General features: G+C 44.6%; 1 protein-coding gene across 2 annotated transcripts in view; it reads right to left on the bottom strand.

Moving 5' to 3' along the window:
- Positions 1-241: 241 nt before the first annotated feature.
- Positions 242-18944, bottom strand: part of G3BP2 (G3BP stress granule assembly factor 2) — a 42927-nt gene continuing 24224 nt past the window's right edge. Inside the window, exons 6-12 of one of the 2 annotated variants that reach the window (XM_081836336.1) lie at positions 16118-16220; positions 13833-14013; positions 11866-11964; positions 8698-8800; positions 7024-7152; positions 6740-6858; positions 242-3156 (exon numbers count right to left, since the gene is read on the bottom strand). In XM_081836336.1, coding sequence (XP_081692462.1) covers positions 2884-3156; positions 6740-6858; positions 7024-7152; positions 8698-8800; positions 11866-11964; positions 13833-14013; positions 16118-16220 — 1007 coding nt within the window. In that variant the 3' untranslated portion in view covers positions 242-2883. The remainder of the gene's footprint in view (positions 3157-6739; positions 6859-7023; positions 7153-8697; positions 8801-11865; positions 11965-13832; positions 14014-16117; positions 16221-18944) is intronic. The other variant, XM_081836337.1, reaches the window with a different exon arrangement.

Consider the following 18944-nt stretch of genomic DNA (forward strand, 5'->3'; position numbering starts at 1 on the left):
TGGACAATTACAACTGCGTCACCGTGCATATTTTTCACAGCAGCTACAACACAAAGAATTTTGACATGCAGATTGACAGCTTAAGATGCAAGTTGTTGCAAGGTGCAGAATCCACTGCTAGTTAAATTATCAGATCAACAGCAATTTTGGGATCAACAACACCGGCACGATTGCCTTTCCATGTAGATAACTGCCACGGAGGAACACCAGTTCCACTGAGAAGAGAATTCGGGACCATTGATGAATGCTGCAGACATCAGTAGTTTATTGGTATGTTTAGTCAAAACACATTCAAAAATGGAAACTTAAAAAGTAAATACTTTCCACCTGCAACAATTAAACTAGATTCTACTAGCATATAATGCTCAACACATTACAGCAATAAAGATGGTAGTCCACTGTCTTGCATACCTACTAAAGCCAAAAGATGGTTAAAGCAAGTTTGTTGAAATAGGACTGCAATTATAGCAATACTACCCCATTGTCAACAAATCAGCAGTTTATAACAGGTCAAAGGAGATCTGTTGCTTTTTTCTTCTAGAGGTACAGTTATTGAAAGGAGGGACAAGAACACTATGAGTCCACAGTACAATAGGCGAACAGTCACCATGTAAACTTCTGTGTATGCTTCCAATATTGTTAATTCATGGCATTTAAAGAAGCCGGCCGGATAGCTGAATGGCTCAGTAGCTCCTCTAATTGTCAGTTACGTATTTTTCTGATTATTTCTCCAGTGCCATTTGCCTTTTAAGAGGTTTTTTTTTTTAAAAGATCGCAGGGCAATACCATAGCACTAAAAAAAAAAAAAAAAAGTCAAGGAACACAAAACACTGGTAAGCAAACCGCTTGCTGAGAAGAGCAGTTTAAAGAAAGGCTTTCATCTTAAAGGTTTATGTTTTGTGGTGAGGCATTCAAGTACATTTTCCAGGCATCATCTGAAAATGAAACAGTTCAACACAAAACACCCCCCCCCCAAATATAACCATGGAAAGAGAGAAATGTGTCCCAGAAAGTGTATGAAAATAGTGCAAGACTTACTGTCAAACATGGAAGACCTCAATTATTATTATTATTATTATTATTATTATTATTATTAGGGGGGGGAAATGATGCAAACTCACTCCCCCTCCCCCTTAACACACAGGCAAGATTTTCCACATTCATAGGAAACAGCAAATGGTCACTTTTAACCAAATGCTCCTTGCATTAGGCATTTTTGTTACATTAAAAGAAGTGAGGTCTTCCATGCTTAGAGCCGCTCTGAGTGGTCACATATTTTTGCCTCCCCTCCTCAAGAGTAATCCCGAGGCTTACTGAGCTGTCCAGCGTGAAGCCGGGGGAGCATCGTTTTGCTACATTTGCAGTTTTCTGGAATGTGCGATCTATGCAAACAGGAACCTGGAAACAGCAAGCCTCTCACCAAAATTCAAGACGCTCTAAAAAAAAAAAATCCAAATACACAAGAGGAGGTCCTCCCTCCATGTACAAATCTGAGCTGTGTGGGCATCAAAGTCGCTTCGAGGTTGTGCAAAATGGGTGACGACAGTTCAAAACCCGGAAATAGCAATTACTTTGAGCTATTCTCCTGCCCTGTGAAAATTGCAGTATCCTTGAGTGTAACAAGTTTTATGTTAAATATGCTTATCCGAAGTATACTTGAAACAAAGGTACGTGCTTGATTAACTTTGGACTTGTCTATGCAAGAATGCACACACGCTTTCACAACTCCATTTCTGTTAAAAATGCAGCCATTTCTTTCCTCCCTCCTTCAAAGGCTTCAGAAACATGTCAACGGCAGAGCTAGGCAAATAATATTCCAGTAACCTTTACCGATTTAAAGATACTGCAATTTTTATACAATGATTTTATAAACATTTTTTTTTTTACAGCTGTTAAAAGTTTTGCAGCACAGCCATTCATACCACTATACTGTACAAAATCACCAGCAACACTGGAATGATGTATTTAATAGAAGGCACCATCATGCTTATTACATTACCAGAGACCTCAATACAGTAGAGACAATTTTTCACTGTACACTGCTTACAGAAAGGGGAAAGGGGAGAAGGAGTGTGTTGAGCGGTTAGCCATCCCTGTTCTGGAGAAAGGCGGGGGAGCTCATTAAATCCTTTTTTTAAAAAAAAAAAAAACAAAACCAAACTTGTTTCGTATTCAGGACTATGATTTTTTGAAGTTTTTACATCTGTGTTTACAGCTAAATGGTTTCCTTCTGGAACATACTTGTAGTCTCGTTAAGGTTTGTGTGTGTGTACATATATTGGTCAGAGCAAAGCAGAGCAGAGCAGATGCCTGCATCGTTTCACAAGCTACTTTTTCCTTGCTGTTTTCAGCAGATGTCAACGTAAAAGGAGTCAAATACCCATTAGTGCGCTTTTTGAGTTCATAAAAACGTGAGTTTTTTGGAGCCAAGTGTTCTATAAGGGGGGAAAAGGGTAAGCTTCTCCAATTGCAAAGATTGCACTAGTTGCGTTTCCAACAGTAATAGGCAGAAACAGTAACACTTACACAAAATGTGTAGTAGGAGGGTGCTTTTTTTGTTGTTTTGTTTTACTGAAAGGACCTTAACTCAAATTAGGCACGCCCTTGTCCTTTTTTTTTTTTTAAGTTGCTGCTGCAGAAAGTTTAAATGGTCATTTCTCAGTCCTTAATCTCCAAGTCTAAGTTATACGTTAACAGTGTGACTTCTTTGTGAAATTGGGGAAAGAACGTCCACCTCAATTTAACTGGTAACCAAAGGATGTTTCTCACATCAAAGAAATGATCAAAAAGGCTGTGTTACATTCCAAAGCCAGAAAATTAACAAGAATGCAAACACGACGAATAATGTATCACTGCCAAGACTGCCTGCCAACATTTGGGTCTTCAACGACGTTGACCTGTGAACCGGCCTTCCATCTGCCCAGTTCCTCTTCCGGAGCCAAGTTTGTGGGCCATGCCACCCCTTAGAGGAGGCCCTCTTCCATCGCGGTCTCGCATCATTCCACCACCCACAATGCCACGTGGACCCCCTGGACCTCGGTCGTTGCGCCGGATATCTCTGCGGTCATCGCCACCACCTCGGGTCTCCCTTTCACGAGCAGCTCTGGTCTTTTTTTCTTCTACGTTCAAGCGCACTTCACCACGAAACATAACAGGCTTGAAAGGGCAGGAGAAGATAAAAGTGTTAATACCAAAAGCTTAGCTAGTTTTATAGTGTCCAAAGAGGTTCATTAGCTCACTTAGTAGAACATATATATTTAGCGTATTTTTGGTTTTTATGGAAGCCGCCCAGAGTGGCTGGGGAAGCCCAGCCAGATGGGCGGGGTACAAATAATAAATTATTATTATTATATGCAGAAGGCTCCCAGAGTGTCTGGATATAATCATCATCATAATCATCATGCAACATTAGAGCACTGAGTGTGCATAGCTAACCTAACTGCTGACAGTCATTGGCAGACCAGATCAGAACGCATCGTTTCTTTAGAGTGTGTCAGTCACAATGCTAGTTAGTATTCAGGTGTCTTATATCATTAGCAATTCTTATTACTGTTATCTTGCTAGCTACAATACACAGACCCAGTGGACGTTATTTTGCACCGCCTGTGACAAGGTTGTTTGTATGGATGGCAGAAATCTATAACAATAATAAATTTTATTTATACCCCGCCCTTCCCAGCCAAGACTGGGCTCAGGGCGGCTAACAACCAATAATAAAAACAAGTTAAAATACAACTTTAAAAACAAGATTAAATACAACATTAAAACATTAAAATGCAGCCTCTTCACAGGAGGAGAAAGGAAAAAAGAAAGAGGGGGAGGGAATCAAACTGATTCTAAGCCAAAGGCCAGGTGGAACGACTCTGTCTTACAGGCCCTGCGGAAAGAAATCAGATCCTGAAGGCCCCTGGTCTCATGAGGCAGAGCGTTCCACCAGGCTGGAGCCAGTGTCGAAAAGGCCCTGGCTCTGGTTGAGGCTAATATAACTTCCTTAGGGCCCGGGACCTCTATGGTGTTGCTATTTATGGACCTTAAGATCCTCTGTGGGGCATACTGGGAGAGGCGGTCCCATAGGTACGAGGGTCCTAGGCCGTGAAGGGCTTTAAAGGTTAAAACTAGCACCTTAAATCTGACCTTGTACTCCACTGGGAGCCAGTGCAGCTGGAAAAGCCCTGGGTGAATATGCTCCCATGGCAGAGGCCCTGTGAGGCAGAAGCTGCCATAGTTTGAACATTCCTTACAAAACTCCACTTTAGAAGTAATGCATATTCTTAGTTATCCCAGATCACTCCTTTCTTCAGGTCTAGGAATCTGGGTGCAAGGACGGCCAATTCTCAATTGAGCTGATTATCCAAACACAGTAAGCAACTGGTCATTTTAAAAAAAATTAAATTACAAGAATATGACTTCCCGTCAGGGTCTGTCAGCCAGAACTCAGTTCTGGCACTTCTCAGGTATGTGCCATTCCCATTCTAAGAGAACGAGGGAGGTGTTTGTCGTGAGTTCTGGCACCTCTTTTTTCTAGAAAAATAGCACTGCTTCCTGTTATCTTGAAATATTGGGCAGTTATTCTCTTGCCACTTTCTACTGTACACAGTAATTCTGTATGCGTTCTCATCAACCGTTTTGTGCCGCATCTAAAGTTATGCCCTCAAATCTCTATCCTGATTCACTTCTTTCAAGAGCGGTAATTTTCAGTAATAACACTTTGCAATTTAGAATACTCTCGGTATTCAATGGTGTCGCAAACAAATAGCTGTGATCTATTTTCGGATAGGAGAGGATTATTTTCACTATTACATTAACTAGGGACTGGTTTACACTGCAGTTTGCCTCTCATCAGTTCAGCTATCACTTGCTATGCCTTAACTGTGACCTCTTCATAAACCTTCAATTCAAATCCTTCTTCTAATTGAGGTCTGGATTGCGGAGTTAGAGAGATTCCCGTTTGTTTGTTTTAAAGCCACTACAATAAATGTGCAGTGGGGAGGAAGGAGAGGAAGTGCAAAACTTGTTCCTGGACTTCACTGTGAAGTATTGATCTACAAAAGGCAGGCAAGGGCCATCTGAACAGAACTACAGCCAGATCCTCACCCTGTTGAGATTACACTCCTTCTGAGCTGCAGATATGTGGGATTGTTACCATATTTTTTGCTCTATAGGACGCACTTTTCCCCCTCCAAAAATGAAGGGGAAATGTGTGTGCGTCCTATGGAGCGAACGCAGGTTTTCTCTGAAGCCTGGAGAGCGAGAGGGGTCGGTGCGCACCGACCCCTCTCGCTCTCCAGGCTTCAGGCAGCTATCTGCAAGCCTTCGGAGAAGCCTGAAGCCCAGGGAGCGTAGTGGGAGTTGGCGCTGCACTCCCCGGGCTTCAGGCAGCTATCCGCAAGCCTTCGGAGTGCGGCGGGAGTTCCTGCCAGGCTCCGAAGGGTTGCGGATAGCTGCCTGTTCTGGGGTCAGGGGGAGCTCGGGCTTCCCCCGTCCCCAGCCCCACAAGCTCCGGGAGCGGCGGTGAGGTTGCACGCAATCTTGCCGCCGCTCCTGGACCTGTTTTGGCGGCTGGGGTCGGGGGAAGCTCGGGCTTCCCCCGCCCCAGCCCCGTGGCTAAAAACGAAGCCGCGTGCAGCCTCTCCCGGCTGGAGAGGTTGTGCGTGGCTAAAGAGGAAGCCAAGACAGCCAGCGGGATGGATCCTGCTCGGTGTCTTAGCTTCTTTCCTCTTTGGGGCTGGGGGGGGAAGAATAATTTTTTTTTTCTTTATCCCCCCCCCCAAATCTAGGTGCGCCCTATGGAGCGAAAAACACGGTACACATCACATGTCTGTTTACATTCCAGCACAGATTGCTGGCATGAGCGGAACCTCCGCTCTGTACAGTGGTGCCTCGCAAGACGAAATTAATCCATTCCGCGAGTCTCTTCGTCTTGCGGTTTTTTTGTCTTGTGAAGCACGGCTATTAGCGGCTTAGCGGCTATTAGCGGCTATTAACGGCTTAGCAGCTTTTAACGGCTTAGTGGCTTTAAGAAAAAGGAAACAAACTCGCAAGAACTCGCAAGACGTTTTGTCTTGCAAAGCAAGCCCATAGGGATATTCATCTTGCGGAACGACTGAAAAAACGGAAAACTCTTTCGTCTAGCGAGTTTTTCGTCTTGCGAGGCACCACTGTATTGCTTTTTTCTCTCTCTCTCCAAGAAGAACAAGGAGAGAACAAGGCCATGTTTTTCTTTGTCCTGATTTATGTATAATAAATGCATAGCTTAGTATCATATCCATGCCTCGGGCCTGATTCTGTTGTGTGATTGCTGAGTAATGGGTGCTCAAGCATGTACTGCAACTTGAGTCACAGAAGCACGTCGGAGAAGGGTGACTGATGGATCTCCACAGGGGCAAGGCTGAGAGGGGAGACAGCCAAGCCAGTTGGCTTTTCATCCCCCAGTTCCGACACTCCCCACCCCCCCTGACAAAATGGACTCTTATCACTTCAGGCTGCAGGTGGGAAATTGCATTATTAAGCTTTTTCCACACAGAACACTTGCCTACAAAAAAAACCCCCCATAGCACCTAAAGGAGAAAGGCTTTTAAGCCAGATCTTTCACTGTCTTATTCCTGGTTCACAGTAATCCATTGATGGATGAATGTGAAGTGGGTGGGGACTTACAAAAGTCTAAGACAGCAGAATTCAATGTGTCATAATGAAAACAGAATCTAACACTAGTTTATCACATGGTGACTAGATTACTTACTTTTGCCAATAAAATCTTCTGAACTGGCTCAGAGTCATCAAACACCACAAAGCCAAAGTTTGGGAGTTTTCCTCCAACACCTTTAGTATTGATGCGAAGTTCCACAACATTCCCAAAGCCTGTGAAAGCAGGGTGTAGATGGTTATGGGGAAATGTATAACATCTATTAAAGAGCAAGTCAGTTTACTCAGAAGGCAATTTCAGCAATGCTAATTAGAGAGGTAACTTAATATGTGACTAGCAAGAATCCCCACCACCTCAAGCTTCACTTATGTGTCACTTACTCATGAAAAACTCTTTCAGTTCATTCTCGTCAATATCATGTGGTAAATTGCCAACGAAGAGCTGATGACTGTCCGGATAGCGAATTATTCGTCGATTGTCTGATTCGTTTTGATCCATATCTCCTCGACCTGCATTCATACAAAACCAGGACGCAAACAGCAGTCAGCTTACAAACACATGGAATGCTTCTGCTGGCGAGAATGAACTCTGGATTCAATCCCATGTTCCCATGTTCAGTTCTATTTCATAAAATGGATGCTGTCTTTGCTTATTATCTGTTGTAACCAGGAATGTCAAAATTTGGCCAGGAACTTCACAGGAGAAAACGAAGCCTAAAAGGTTTAAGGGAAGGCAAGAGAGAAACCTAACAGGTATCAGCGACTAGAAACTTATCCTGGATTCTATTCCCTTTCTGGCAGGCTAAAAGGTTAGGAGAGAAAGTTGAAGTAACATTATATAAATACAGTGGTACCTCTGGATGTGAACGCAACCCGTGTCTGCGGGGGCCGCGATTCGCCACGTCTGCACATGCGCGTAACGTCATTCTGAGTGTCTGCGCATGTGCGAGCGGCGAAACCCAGAAGTAACCCATTCCGTTACTTCTGGGTTGCCGCGGGACGCAACCAGAAAAGATTTAACCAGAAGCGTCTTTAACCCGAGGTATGACTGTATATAGGGACACGGGTGGCGCTGTGGGTAAAACCTCAGTGCCTAGGACTTGCTGATCGTATGGTCGGCGGTTCGAATCCCCGCGGCGGGGTGAGCTCCCATCTTTCGGTCCCAGCTCCTGCCCACCTAGCAGTTCGAAACCACTCCTAAGTGCAAGTAGATAAATAGGTACCGCTTTATAGCGGGAAGGTAAACGCCGTTTCCGTGTGCTGCGCTGGTGCTGGCTCACCAGAGCAGCTTCGTCACGCTGGCCACGTGACCCAGAAGTGTCTCTGGACAGCGCTGGCCCCCGGCCTCTTAAGTGAGATGGGCGCACAACCCTAGAGTCGGACACGACTGGCCCGTACAGGCAGGGGTACCTTTACCTTATGACTGTATATATATACATGGGGGGGGGAGGGAGAGAGACGAGGGAATTAAAAAGAGCAAATATAGAGCCCTGAAGTACTATAAAAGGGGCTGGAGCACTGTGGAAGTTAGAGAGCACACTTGGAAGACTGCAAATGGAACTAGAAGAGGAACTCCAGCAGAAATGGAAATGCCTATTTATTAACTTAAGATAGGTAAATAGTCAAGTTCAGATTTAGCTGGATGTGTTTTCTTCTTGTTCTTATAGGAAAAGAGGTGGGCTTTTTTTAAAGAACGTATTTTCAGAAACTGTTCACTTGTTACTTGGCAAAAACCTTTGGGAAAAAGGCCTCTCTCTGTGTGTATGTGTGTATGTGTGTAATTGTCATTTACCTTCAAAGCCATAAGGGCCTTTCACATTCAAATTTAAAGCCAGAGGACTTACGGTAGGCCACAGAATCATAGGATTGTGGAGTTGGAAGTGTCCCAGAGAGTCATCGAGTCCAACTCCTGGCAATGCAAGAATCTCAACTAAAGCATCCATAACAGATGGCCACCCAACCTGTCAAACCAGGTGAATGACCTGATTTTCTAAGGAAAACCCAGAAAACCCACTGTAAGCCAAATTTGCAATACTGGTGCTTGGATTTTCTTACCTGGTCTGGGGCCCCTTGAAGGAAAGCTTGGCCGCTCCCGCGGACGCTGTTCACGCACACGAGGAGGTTGAGACTGGGTTTCAGGTTTTGTTTCTACTCTTTGCTGGAACGAGAAAAGGCACGGTTAGCAAAAATTCTAAAGGTAACTTGGACAGCCGAAGCAGAGCAACTCATAAATACAGAATAAAGCTGTTGGGGTTTTTTTTTTTGTTTGTTTTGTAGCTGGAAAAACATTCCACTTATGAATTCCTCTGTACCAATCCAGGACTGTAGGGCTTACTTTTTGTTATAAAACAAAAAAGTTGAGTTCTGAACTACATCTTATTCAGACTAGCTAAGGCCCAAAGCACTGGTGGTGATGAGGGTTTTTAAGGGTTGGCCCCTGGCAACCCTGAAAAGCCCCCCCCCCAAATGTCAGGGGCCTTCTTAAGCACCATGCCATGAGAGCTACTATCAAAGAGCAGCTTAAGCTCTGGGAAAGTTGAGAAGCAGAGCTCCCCCCATTGGCTCTGCTGCGAAACGCCAGCTGCATCAGGCCTCCTCTTCCCTCAGCTGTCATCTGTGGACAGCCATTTCATCAGGGTGCCTTGGTGGGAGAGACAGGAAGCCGGGTTCAAGGCATCTGCTTTGCTGGAGGCCAAGCTCCATCAGGGACCTCCTGCCACTGAGCTATGAACTAAGCCAGCTGGTCAATATAGGAACAACTGCCGAGAAATTGGGGCCTGGGTTTCGAATTTTGTATTCCTCTTCCCCCCTCATCCCTTTTCCCTTGTGTGCTGTATCTTTATTGTTAGACTGTAAATCTTGGGAGTATAGGGACGCGGGTGGCGCTGTGGGTTAAACCACTGAGCCTAGGACTTGCCGATCAGAAGGTCGGCGGTTTGAATCCCCGCAACAGGGTGAGCTCCCGTTGCTCGGTCCCTGCTCCTGCCCACCTAGCAGTTCAAAAGCACGTCAAAGTGCAAGTAGATAAATAGGTCCTTCTGGCAGGAAGGTAAACGGCATTTCCATGCACTGCTCTGGTTCGCCAGAAGCGGCTTAGTCATGCTGGCCACGTGACCCGGAAGCTGTACGCTGGCTCCCTCGGCCAATAAAGCAAGATGAATGCCGCAACCCCAGAGTCATCCGCGACTGGACCTAATGGTCAGGGGTCCCTTTACCTTTACCTTTTAAAGCTAGGGAGTGTTTGTTTTTAAATGGATTTATTATTGTTATTTATTTCTACAAGCCAATACCTCTCTCTTATTTCTCAATGACCCAACTTTGGCTTCATTCCTGTTGGTATGCAGTGTTGATGACAATAAAACATGTGGCTTCTTTCTACACTAACTAACCAACCCTACCGACTCATTAGTGGGAGAGGCCATGTCCAGGCCAACTTGAGTAAAATATTTTGAGGGGTGGGCAGGTAATCCCCACCCCACATAATAAATCACTTGACATGACAGACACACACCATTTGAATGGCAGTGCCCATCAATTTTGGGAGGGGGGTGGCCCCCTCAAATATTTTATGACATGGGCATAGGAGCCAACTCTTATGCCCATGTCAATGGATGGTTTTACACACAATGATTTTAACACTCGGGAAAACTATACATCTTATATACACTGCCAGCAATGTTTTACTGTAAAGGCTTTCAACCTTTTTGAGTCCACGGCTCTCTTGACAAACTACATTCTATCTGTGGCACCCCTGTGGGGCTCACCCCTTGCCTGAAGAGCTGGCAGCCCCTCACCCTTTTTCAAACACCCTTCCTTGTGGAGTGTTCCCTCAGCCTCCTCTCCCCTCTCCTTGGGAGTCCTCTAGGCAGCCGCTGCTGCTGCCCCTGATCTCTGAGCTGCCCCCAAAGAGAAGTCCCTCTTTACATTGGGGCGTGGGTCTGTCCATTTCCAACGGCAAGGGCTGGCGGACTGGCTGGCTGGGCTCCCTGAACTGCTTGCTTGCTCCGAGGCCGCCTCAGCTCCTGGTAACCAGCACCCCCCGGCCAGCCCCAGAGGCACCAATCGCTTGCGGAGCTTGTAGCCAGGGCTGCTGCAACAAACAGCTGTGCAAGCCTTTGGGAGGCAGAGACACGAGAGGACATCAGAGGAGAGGGGGAAGGAAAGAGGGACAGAGGCCAGTGTTGCCCGCGGCAGCCCTGACCATCATTCAAGGCACCCCAAGGTGACACAGCACACTGGTTGAAAACCACTGCCCTGCTCATTTCAACTAAGCTTGCAACAGTGGGCTGTGTCAAAGGGTCTGATTATGCTGCTAGTGTGACATCTTTAAATGTCTACTACCAGAGCTGGGTTCTTCACCTTACGTCTTGGTATGGTAGCTGTGTTTACGCAGATTTGCTAAGTTTTTTTTTAGGGGAAAGCAGCAGCATTGTGCTTAAACCTATCTCCGTGTCCTCCACGAAACATTCTCTAGTAATTTTAAGGGGCAGAAAGATGAACTCAACTACCTTTTCAACTACCCATGGCTCACTCTGGGATAATCTGTTAAGACGGAGAGCAGAAGACCCTTAACTGCTATAATCAGCTCTAAGCTATTGTACAAACCTGCTTAATGTTTGACTGTATCATTTATTTTGCATATGAATGGAATGTTTCTTGGGGGTGGGGGTATATAGGGATTGTTTATTATATGTATTTTTTGAAACAGAAAAATAGAGAAGTTTTTTTGTTTTAAAGAAAGTAACTGGGTATGATATCCTGAATATTGAAATATGCACACATACACTTCTCAGATTTTCAAAATACGGTTCAAACGAAAGTGTGGATGATCCCCAAGGGATCCCTTCTACACCTTTGTTCCAGACAACTTATATATCACACTGCCATAAACATTCTGGAAATAGGAGTAACAATAGTACTGGTAAGCAGGGCTTTTTTCAGCCGGAAGTTGCCAGAGCTCAGTTCCAGCACCTCTCAGGTGGGCACCAGTGCCATTATAAGAGAACAAGGGAGGCGTTCTTTCCTCTTTCTCTAGAAAAAACATCACTGCTGGCAAGAAATGAATGAACCAGTCTACAAAACAGTCATAAGTTGGTACAGGGTGCTGGGATATATATTAAGCAGCCAATTGGCATAATTCGAGGAATTGTAACTTGCTTTGTTAGCGAAGCAGTTTGTAGATGTAAACAAGCAGACAATCTAAGGTGTTCACAGACTGGTTACCTGTGAGACTGGTGCTTTAACATGGGGTGGAATTCCAGAGGAAGAAACAGTACCACTAGGAGGCAGGTTTTTACTGGTCACTGAAGCCCAAGAGAAAGCCTGCAGGAAATGCAACAAACCTGGGCTGCTCATCATGGAAAACCACGGACATTTCTTATGGGAAAACTAGACCAATAGAAAGATTTGTTCTACGGCAAGACAGTCTCAGAATTAAGTGCAATCATAATACGATGCCAGCAAAACAGATTGTGAATGTTTTTACCATTTTAGTTATCTATTCATTTCAACAGATCATGTTCATCACCTTAGCCTGCAATCCTATACTCACTTAACCGGGGGTGAAAGAGAGGGCAGTTATGCATGAGTAAGTTTTTCATGCTTTATCCTTATTTGGGGGCTACTACAGACTTAATATTCCCAGAGACTGGAAACAGGAAAAGGGTAGGGCACTATCCACAATCCTTTTGCTCTCAGGACCAAATTCCCTCACACTTTCCCTGTCAGTCTTAACTGTGGTAGCATTCAATATCATTTTTGACATTAACTGCAATTAGGACCAACTAGGGTCTTCCCTAACTAGAAGAAGAAGAAGAGGAGTTTGGATTTGATATCCCGCTTTATCACTACCTGAAGGAGTCTCAAAGCGGCTAACATTCTCCTTTCCCTTCCTCCCCCACAACAAACACTCTGTGAGGTGAGTGGGGCTGTGAGACTTCAGAGAAGTGTGACTGGCCCCAGGTCACCCAGCAGCTGCATGTGGAGGAGCGGGGAAGCGAACCCAGTTCACCAGATTACGAGACTACCGCTCTTAACCACTACACCACACTGGCTCTCAGGACCACACTAGGACCTCTCCCCCCTAGAAAAGAAAGTTCTGTTTAGAGATGCTACTGGGTTCTGTTCTCAATTTTCACGACCCAGTGGCATCTGCAGCATGAAGTGCCTTTTACCAACTTGGGCTGGTTTGCCCGCTATGATCCCACCAGAAAGGAAATAGGCAGATCCGCTTGGTAACTTCCCATTTAGACTACTGTAAAGCACTGGATGTGCTTTGAACAGTCAAAAGCTTCAGATGATTCAAAACAGGCTAGTATACTGACTGGGACCAGTTATATGGAATTTACCTTGTCTGTTTTGAAGCAGTTAAAACTGATTGCTGGTCCACTGAGAAGCACAATTCAGGAGTGTTTGAACTGTGCTCGTCAGTGGACCAGGAATTACTTTAACTATTTCAAATGTTGCCTTTATGACTTGGACTAAAGTATCTCTGAAGGTCCACCTCTTCCAAATGAACCTATCTCAACTGATCCAAGATCCTTCTACAGGTGCCCTTATAGCAGAGGTTAGGTAGGCACAATTAGGGAACCGGTCTAATTGGTTGTGATCCCTATTTATAGAATGTTCTCATCCAGAGGCACCAAACATGATTACTTTGTAATAGCTAAGTATGTCATAGCTAAAAAGCAATAGGTGTAAGTACTCAAGATCATAACTTTGTGGGTAAATTTATTTGTGACTTCTTCACAAAGCTCTCAAATTAATAGGCTGTCATAACAGAGCACAGTGCCTGCAATATTTTCCCCTTCTACTGGGAGGGAAGGGAATCATGAAACTAGAAGCATTTCACTTTACATTGTAAGAAAGCAGTAAAGAATCAATTATGTTAAAAACTTGCTGCCCTATATCAACAGTACTAATGAGTTTTGATTTTTAAGAAGGTTCTTAAAATACATTTACTGGCCTCAGTACCCATTAGAAACATTTTTCATTTGGCTTTGGACTATAAGTAATGTGAATGTCCTTTTGTATGGATGGGGCAATGGGAACACTCATTTATACTGAATACTCAATGCAAAAAGCTACTTCCACCTGTTCTGTTTGTGATTATAGCTACCCAAGTTTCCTGACAATCCAAGTTTGATAGCCATCTTCAGTCTAGTTACACAAAGCATCGAAAATTAACCAACCTTTGGTGGTTCTTGTGGTAGAGAAACTGTTTCTGCAGGAGGTGGGGATGGAGACTTTTCTTCTAGCTCTTCAATATTTTTTTCTTCCGCTTCAGGTTTTAGTTCCTCAGCTTTTGATTCAGATTCCAGCTCAGGCTCAGGTTCGTGAGTAGATTCTTCCAACGTTTCTTCTATTCCATTACTAGAAGAATTGGATGCAGCTAAATTAATTCTAAAATGCTAACAGATAGCAGAACCAGATATACTGACATAATATAATAAATAATAGTAATAGTAATAGTAATAATAATAATAATAATAATAATAATAATAATAATAATAATACATTTTATTTATACCCTCGGCCAGAGCCTGACTCAGGGCGGCTAAGACCAATAAAATCACAGTAAAGACATAATGGGGGGGGAAGGGGGGGGAGAACTCAATTTAAAATACAGGTTAAAATGCAATTTAAAATGCAGCCTCATTTTAAAGTACCGGTAGCTGATAAATCAAGACCATAAGGGAAGGGAAACATAAGGGTCAGACCAAGTCCAAAGCAAAGGCCACGTGGAACAGCTCTGTCTTGCAGGCCCTGTGGAAAGATGTCAAGTCCCACAGGGCCCTAGTCTCTTGGGATAGAGCGTCCCACCAAGTTGGGGCCAGTGGTGAAAAGGCCCTGGCCCTAGTTGAAACCAATCTAACCTCCTTGAGGCTCGGGACCTCCAAAGTTTTGTTATTTGTGGACCTTAAGGTCCTCCGCGGGGCATACCAGGAGAGGCAGTCCAGTAGGTACGTGGGTCCTAGGCTGCATAGGGCTTTAAAGGTCAAAACCAGCACCTTAAACCTGACCCTGTACTCCACCGGGAGCCAGTGCAGTTGGTAAAGCACTGGATGAATGTGATCCTGCGGCAAGAACCCCGTAAGGAGAACCAGTGTGGTGTAGTGGTTAAGAGCGGTAGTCTCGTAATCTGGGGAACCGGGTTCGCATCTCTGCTCCTCCACATGCAGCTGCTGGGTGACCTTGGGCCAGTCACACTTCTCTGAAGTCTCTCAGCCCCACTCACCTCACAGAGTGTTTGTTGTGGGGGAGGAAGGGAAAGGAGAATGTTAGCCGCTTTGAGACTCCTTAAAGGGAGTGAAAGGCGGAATATCAAATCCAAACTCTTCTTCTTCTTTGTGCACCCACTGGAGTTTCTGGGTCAGCTACAAGGGCAGCCCCGCATAGAGCGAGTTACAATAATCAAGCCTGGAGGCGACCATCGCGTGGATCACTGTGGCCAGATCAGGGCGATGAGCAACGGTAGCTATCGGTGGGGAAAGCTGATTGTACATCATACCAGCCTTTGCCCCATGTTGCATATGCATCTCAACCATCCTGCAATCCATGATTTTGCTAAACTCTTTTCTGCTGAAGCACAATTTCACTAGCACCTTAAAGTCTGACTACTGGTAGCTGGACAAATCCATCATTCCTATAGTGCCATAAAAAAACTACATAGCCATTCTTCAACTAGTGTGCTCACCAAGAAACACAGTTTAACAAATTAATTTCCTTCTGAGATGATTCCCAAGAATTGCCTTAAGTTTGCCTTATCAATTACCTCATCCCCTTACAGCCCTAGCACTTACTGCTTGTATACATAAGCCAGTAATTTTTGGTTACAAGTAAAATTAACCAAAAGAGAAATACATTTTATTTTATATATGTATCTCAGTCACACCCTTTCTCCCCAAAGCCCAGGGCAGCTCACACACAAGTGACAAAACATCTAAAAAAACATCTCCAGTGAAGACGCAGAGTGGGAAAGATCTCTACTTAAAATGGATTTCAAGTAGGCACTTAAAATGGATTTCAAGTAGGCACTTTGTCACACACAAGTGACAAAACATTTTAAAAAAACATCTCCAGTGAAGACGCAGAGTGGGAAAGATCTCTACTTAAAATGGATTTCAAGTAGGCACTAAAAAGACAACCGAGACGACATCTGCCTAATATTTAAAAAGAGGGCTACACATTAATGCCTCACATAAATTCTATTCTGATTTCTCTATACACTACAAGAATCACTGTAAGGCAATGATCCTTATGAAAATCTTCCAGAGGTAGTATGTTGTTGCTCAGAAATACAACGTGAACAATCTTTCAACGCCTTTTGATTATAAGTTCCATACATTAGATTACATCACAGGCTAAAGACAGAAGACCTGAAAACAGGATGTCTCAATATTGTTAAAATGGGATTTGTATAATTTTAAAAATGAAACGCATTTGGTTGCAATGTAAGAATACAAAGTTGCCTTACGTTACAGGGTGATTATCGTAGTAAGTACTGCTTGCATTCTCTTGAGCAGGCTCAGGGGATGGCTGCCTTACTTCATGCTCCTCTTCTACTTCATCTTCTGACTCTAAAACATTAGAGAGAAAGTCCTTTTAACTATTGGCAATTAGGTAGGAGAACAGCACTTTTAAAGGAATATGCCTCTTTACTGACGGCAACAACGTTGTATATACAGTCATACCTCGTGTTACAGGCGCTTCAGGTTGCATTTTTTCAGGTTACAGACGTGCCAAAACCCGGAAGTACTGGAACGGGTTACTTCCAGGTTTCAGCATTCGCGCATGCGCAGAAACGCTGAATCACACTTTGCACATGCGCAGAAGTGCCGAATCGCAACCCGCACGGGCGCAGACGTGGCGCTGCGGGTTGAGAATGTGCCTCCCGCATGGATCACGTTCGCAACCCGAGTGTCCACTGTAATGTGGAACAATGCAGACTGAAGTAGAGCAGCTATGCTTAGTTAGTTGGATTAACATATTAAAGTCTTTTAACCAATGAACACTCCTTCATGGATCACTGCCTTGTCATGGCGAAGGCGCTTGAATAACTCAGAGAAGCTATGACCTATGCCATGGAGGCATTATGGTGCTGGAGGAGACTATTGAGAGTCCCATGGACTGCAAGAAGATCAAACCTCTCCATTCTGAAGGAAATCAGCCCTGAGTGCTCACTGGAAGGACAGATCCTGAAGCTGAGGCTCCAATACTTTGGCCACCTCATGAGAAGACTCCCTGGAAAAGACCCTGATGTTGGGGAAGATTGAGGGCACAAGGAGAAGGGGACGACAGAGGAAGAGATGGTTGGATAGTGTTCTAGAAGCTGCTAACATGAGTTTGACCAAACTGCGGGAGGCAGTGGAAGACAGGAGTGCCTGGCATGCTCTGCTCCATGGGGTCACGAAGAGTCGGACACGACTAAACGTCAACAAACGAATGACCAAGTACCCTCCAAGTCACAGAGCTGCAAAATTTGGTAGGTAAGGAGGCTAGGCAATTTTTTTTGCACCTCAGAGACATCAAATGCCCCCTAATTCAAAGTGGACTAGACAATCCCCCACCCAACCCCTGAGCTTTGAACTGAAAGCTCCATCTTTCATAACCATGAGCTGTGTGTAGAGTGCCTCTCAAGATCAGCAAGCTGGCAGTGACAAGGCCCCACCCCAAAAGCTGGGAAGACCAGGGTTGTCATGTCCATGTCAACTTTAGGCTGATTACCAGAGCCAACCAAAGTATTTCAATCATGTGCATACGGGTCTATAGAGTTTGAACCACCCAGTTAATAGGCACCAAGCAAAATCATATTCGATTGTTCACTTTAAATGACCAAAGGGAAAGCTATAATTGAGGGCTGGATTCAACCAAGTTGCCGCCTGCACAGAACGTGGCCTGCTCACACGGTGGTACTTTCTCCCTTCTCCTCCTTTTGTGCACCCCCTAAATCTGCACCGGAAGGGTGGAGGAATAGAACGCGTATGGGGACAGGGGGTCTTATTGTGTGAGAAGTCCTCATTTTCCACATGCACAGCCCAGGGACTTGGCACTATGTTGAATTCCACCCACAGCTTTCACTGGTTGTACATAGGTTTGTAATCCAGAATAGATACACCTGCTGTGCATTGTATTGCTGTAAAAAAGAGGAGCTCTATTAAGATCAAGGCACTTTCATTTGCAACTATAAGATCAATTAAAAAGGTCAGGGTACCCCTGACCATTAGGTCATTGAGTCGACCATTGGACGACTCTTGGATTGCGGCGCTCATCTCGCTCTATAGGCTGAGGGAGCCGGCGTACAGCTTCCGGGTCATGTGGCCAGCATGACTAAGCCGCTTCTGGCGAACCAGAGCAGCACACAGAAACGCCGTTTACCTTCCCGCCAGAATGGTACCTATTTATCTACTTGCACTTGAGGTACTTTCAAACTGCTAGGTGGGCAGGTGCTGGGACCGAACAACGGGAGCTCACCCTGTCACGGGGATTCGAACCGCCGAGCTTCTGATCAGCAAGCCCTAGGTTTAGACCACAGCGCCACCCGCGTCCCTTCATAAGATCGATTACAGTACACTAACTGAATAATCTGCCACAAATTCCGAAAACCGTCAAATTAAGACGAATCCACCACAATGCAGCTGGATACATAAATGCATCCTAAATGGTACTCTTTATATGTCAGTCACATGCTCTATTTCAGAAATCCTTCCCATTCAAAAATAGCTGATATTCCTTTATTTCTTTGCCTCATCAAGCCTTTCTTTGCATTCAGCCAGTCTAGCCTCCAAACTGACAAAGTGGAAAGTAATTTAGTTTGGAAGTAGCCGACTCGATAGCAACAAGCACAACTGTGGAAATAAACTGTTTACTGAAGAGAGGAGTCACAGAACATTGCAGTTCTCTTTGGCTCCACCTCCATCACTGTAAAGTCACCGCTCCCTTTACTCGTTCATCTTTCCTGAGGAACATGTGCTTGGTCTCTGAATGAAATCTGACTCACACAGCACAATACTACTGAAATGCTCAGCTTAACCACCCCCACACCACTGCATGTCTGCACATAGGAGACTTGCTCTTTTTTAAACAGACAATTTTTCCCCCAACTACAATTTATTCCTAACAGCCACCTCTCTGATCTTTCCTTACTGGAAACTGAAAGAAAGAATTCTGGTCAAGTTGATAGTTATATGAAAGGGTAACAGAACGGTCAGCCCCCTGGGGTCAACAACAGCCATGATAATATCAATCAGATCCATTCAAATGTCATTTAAATTGCCCTTTGTGGGAACTGGCTTAGGATAATG

This window comes from Podarcis erhardii (genome assembly GCF_964252035.2).
Source record: "Podarcis erhardii genome assembly, chromosome: 13".
Classification (NCBI taxonomy): Eukaryota; Metazoa; Chordata; class Lepidosauria; order Squamata; family Lacertidae; genus Podarcis; species Podarcis erhardii.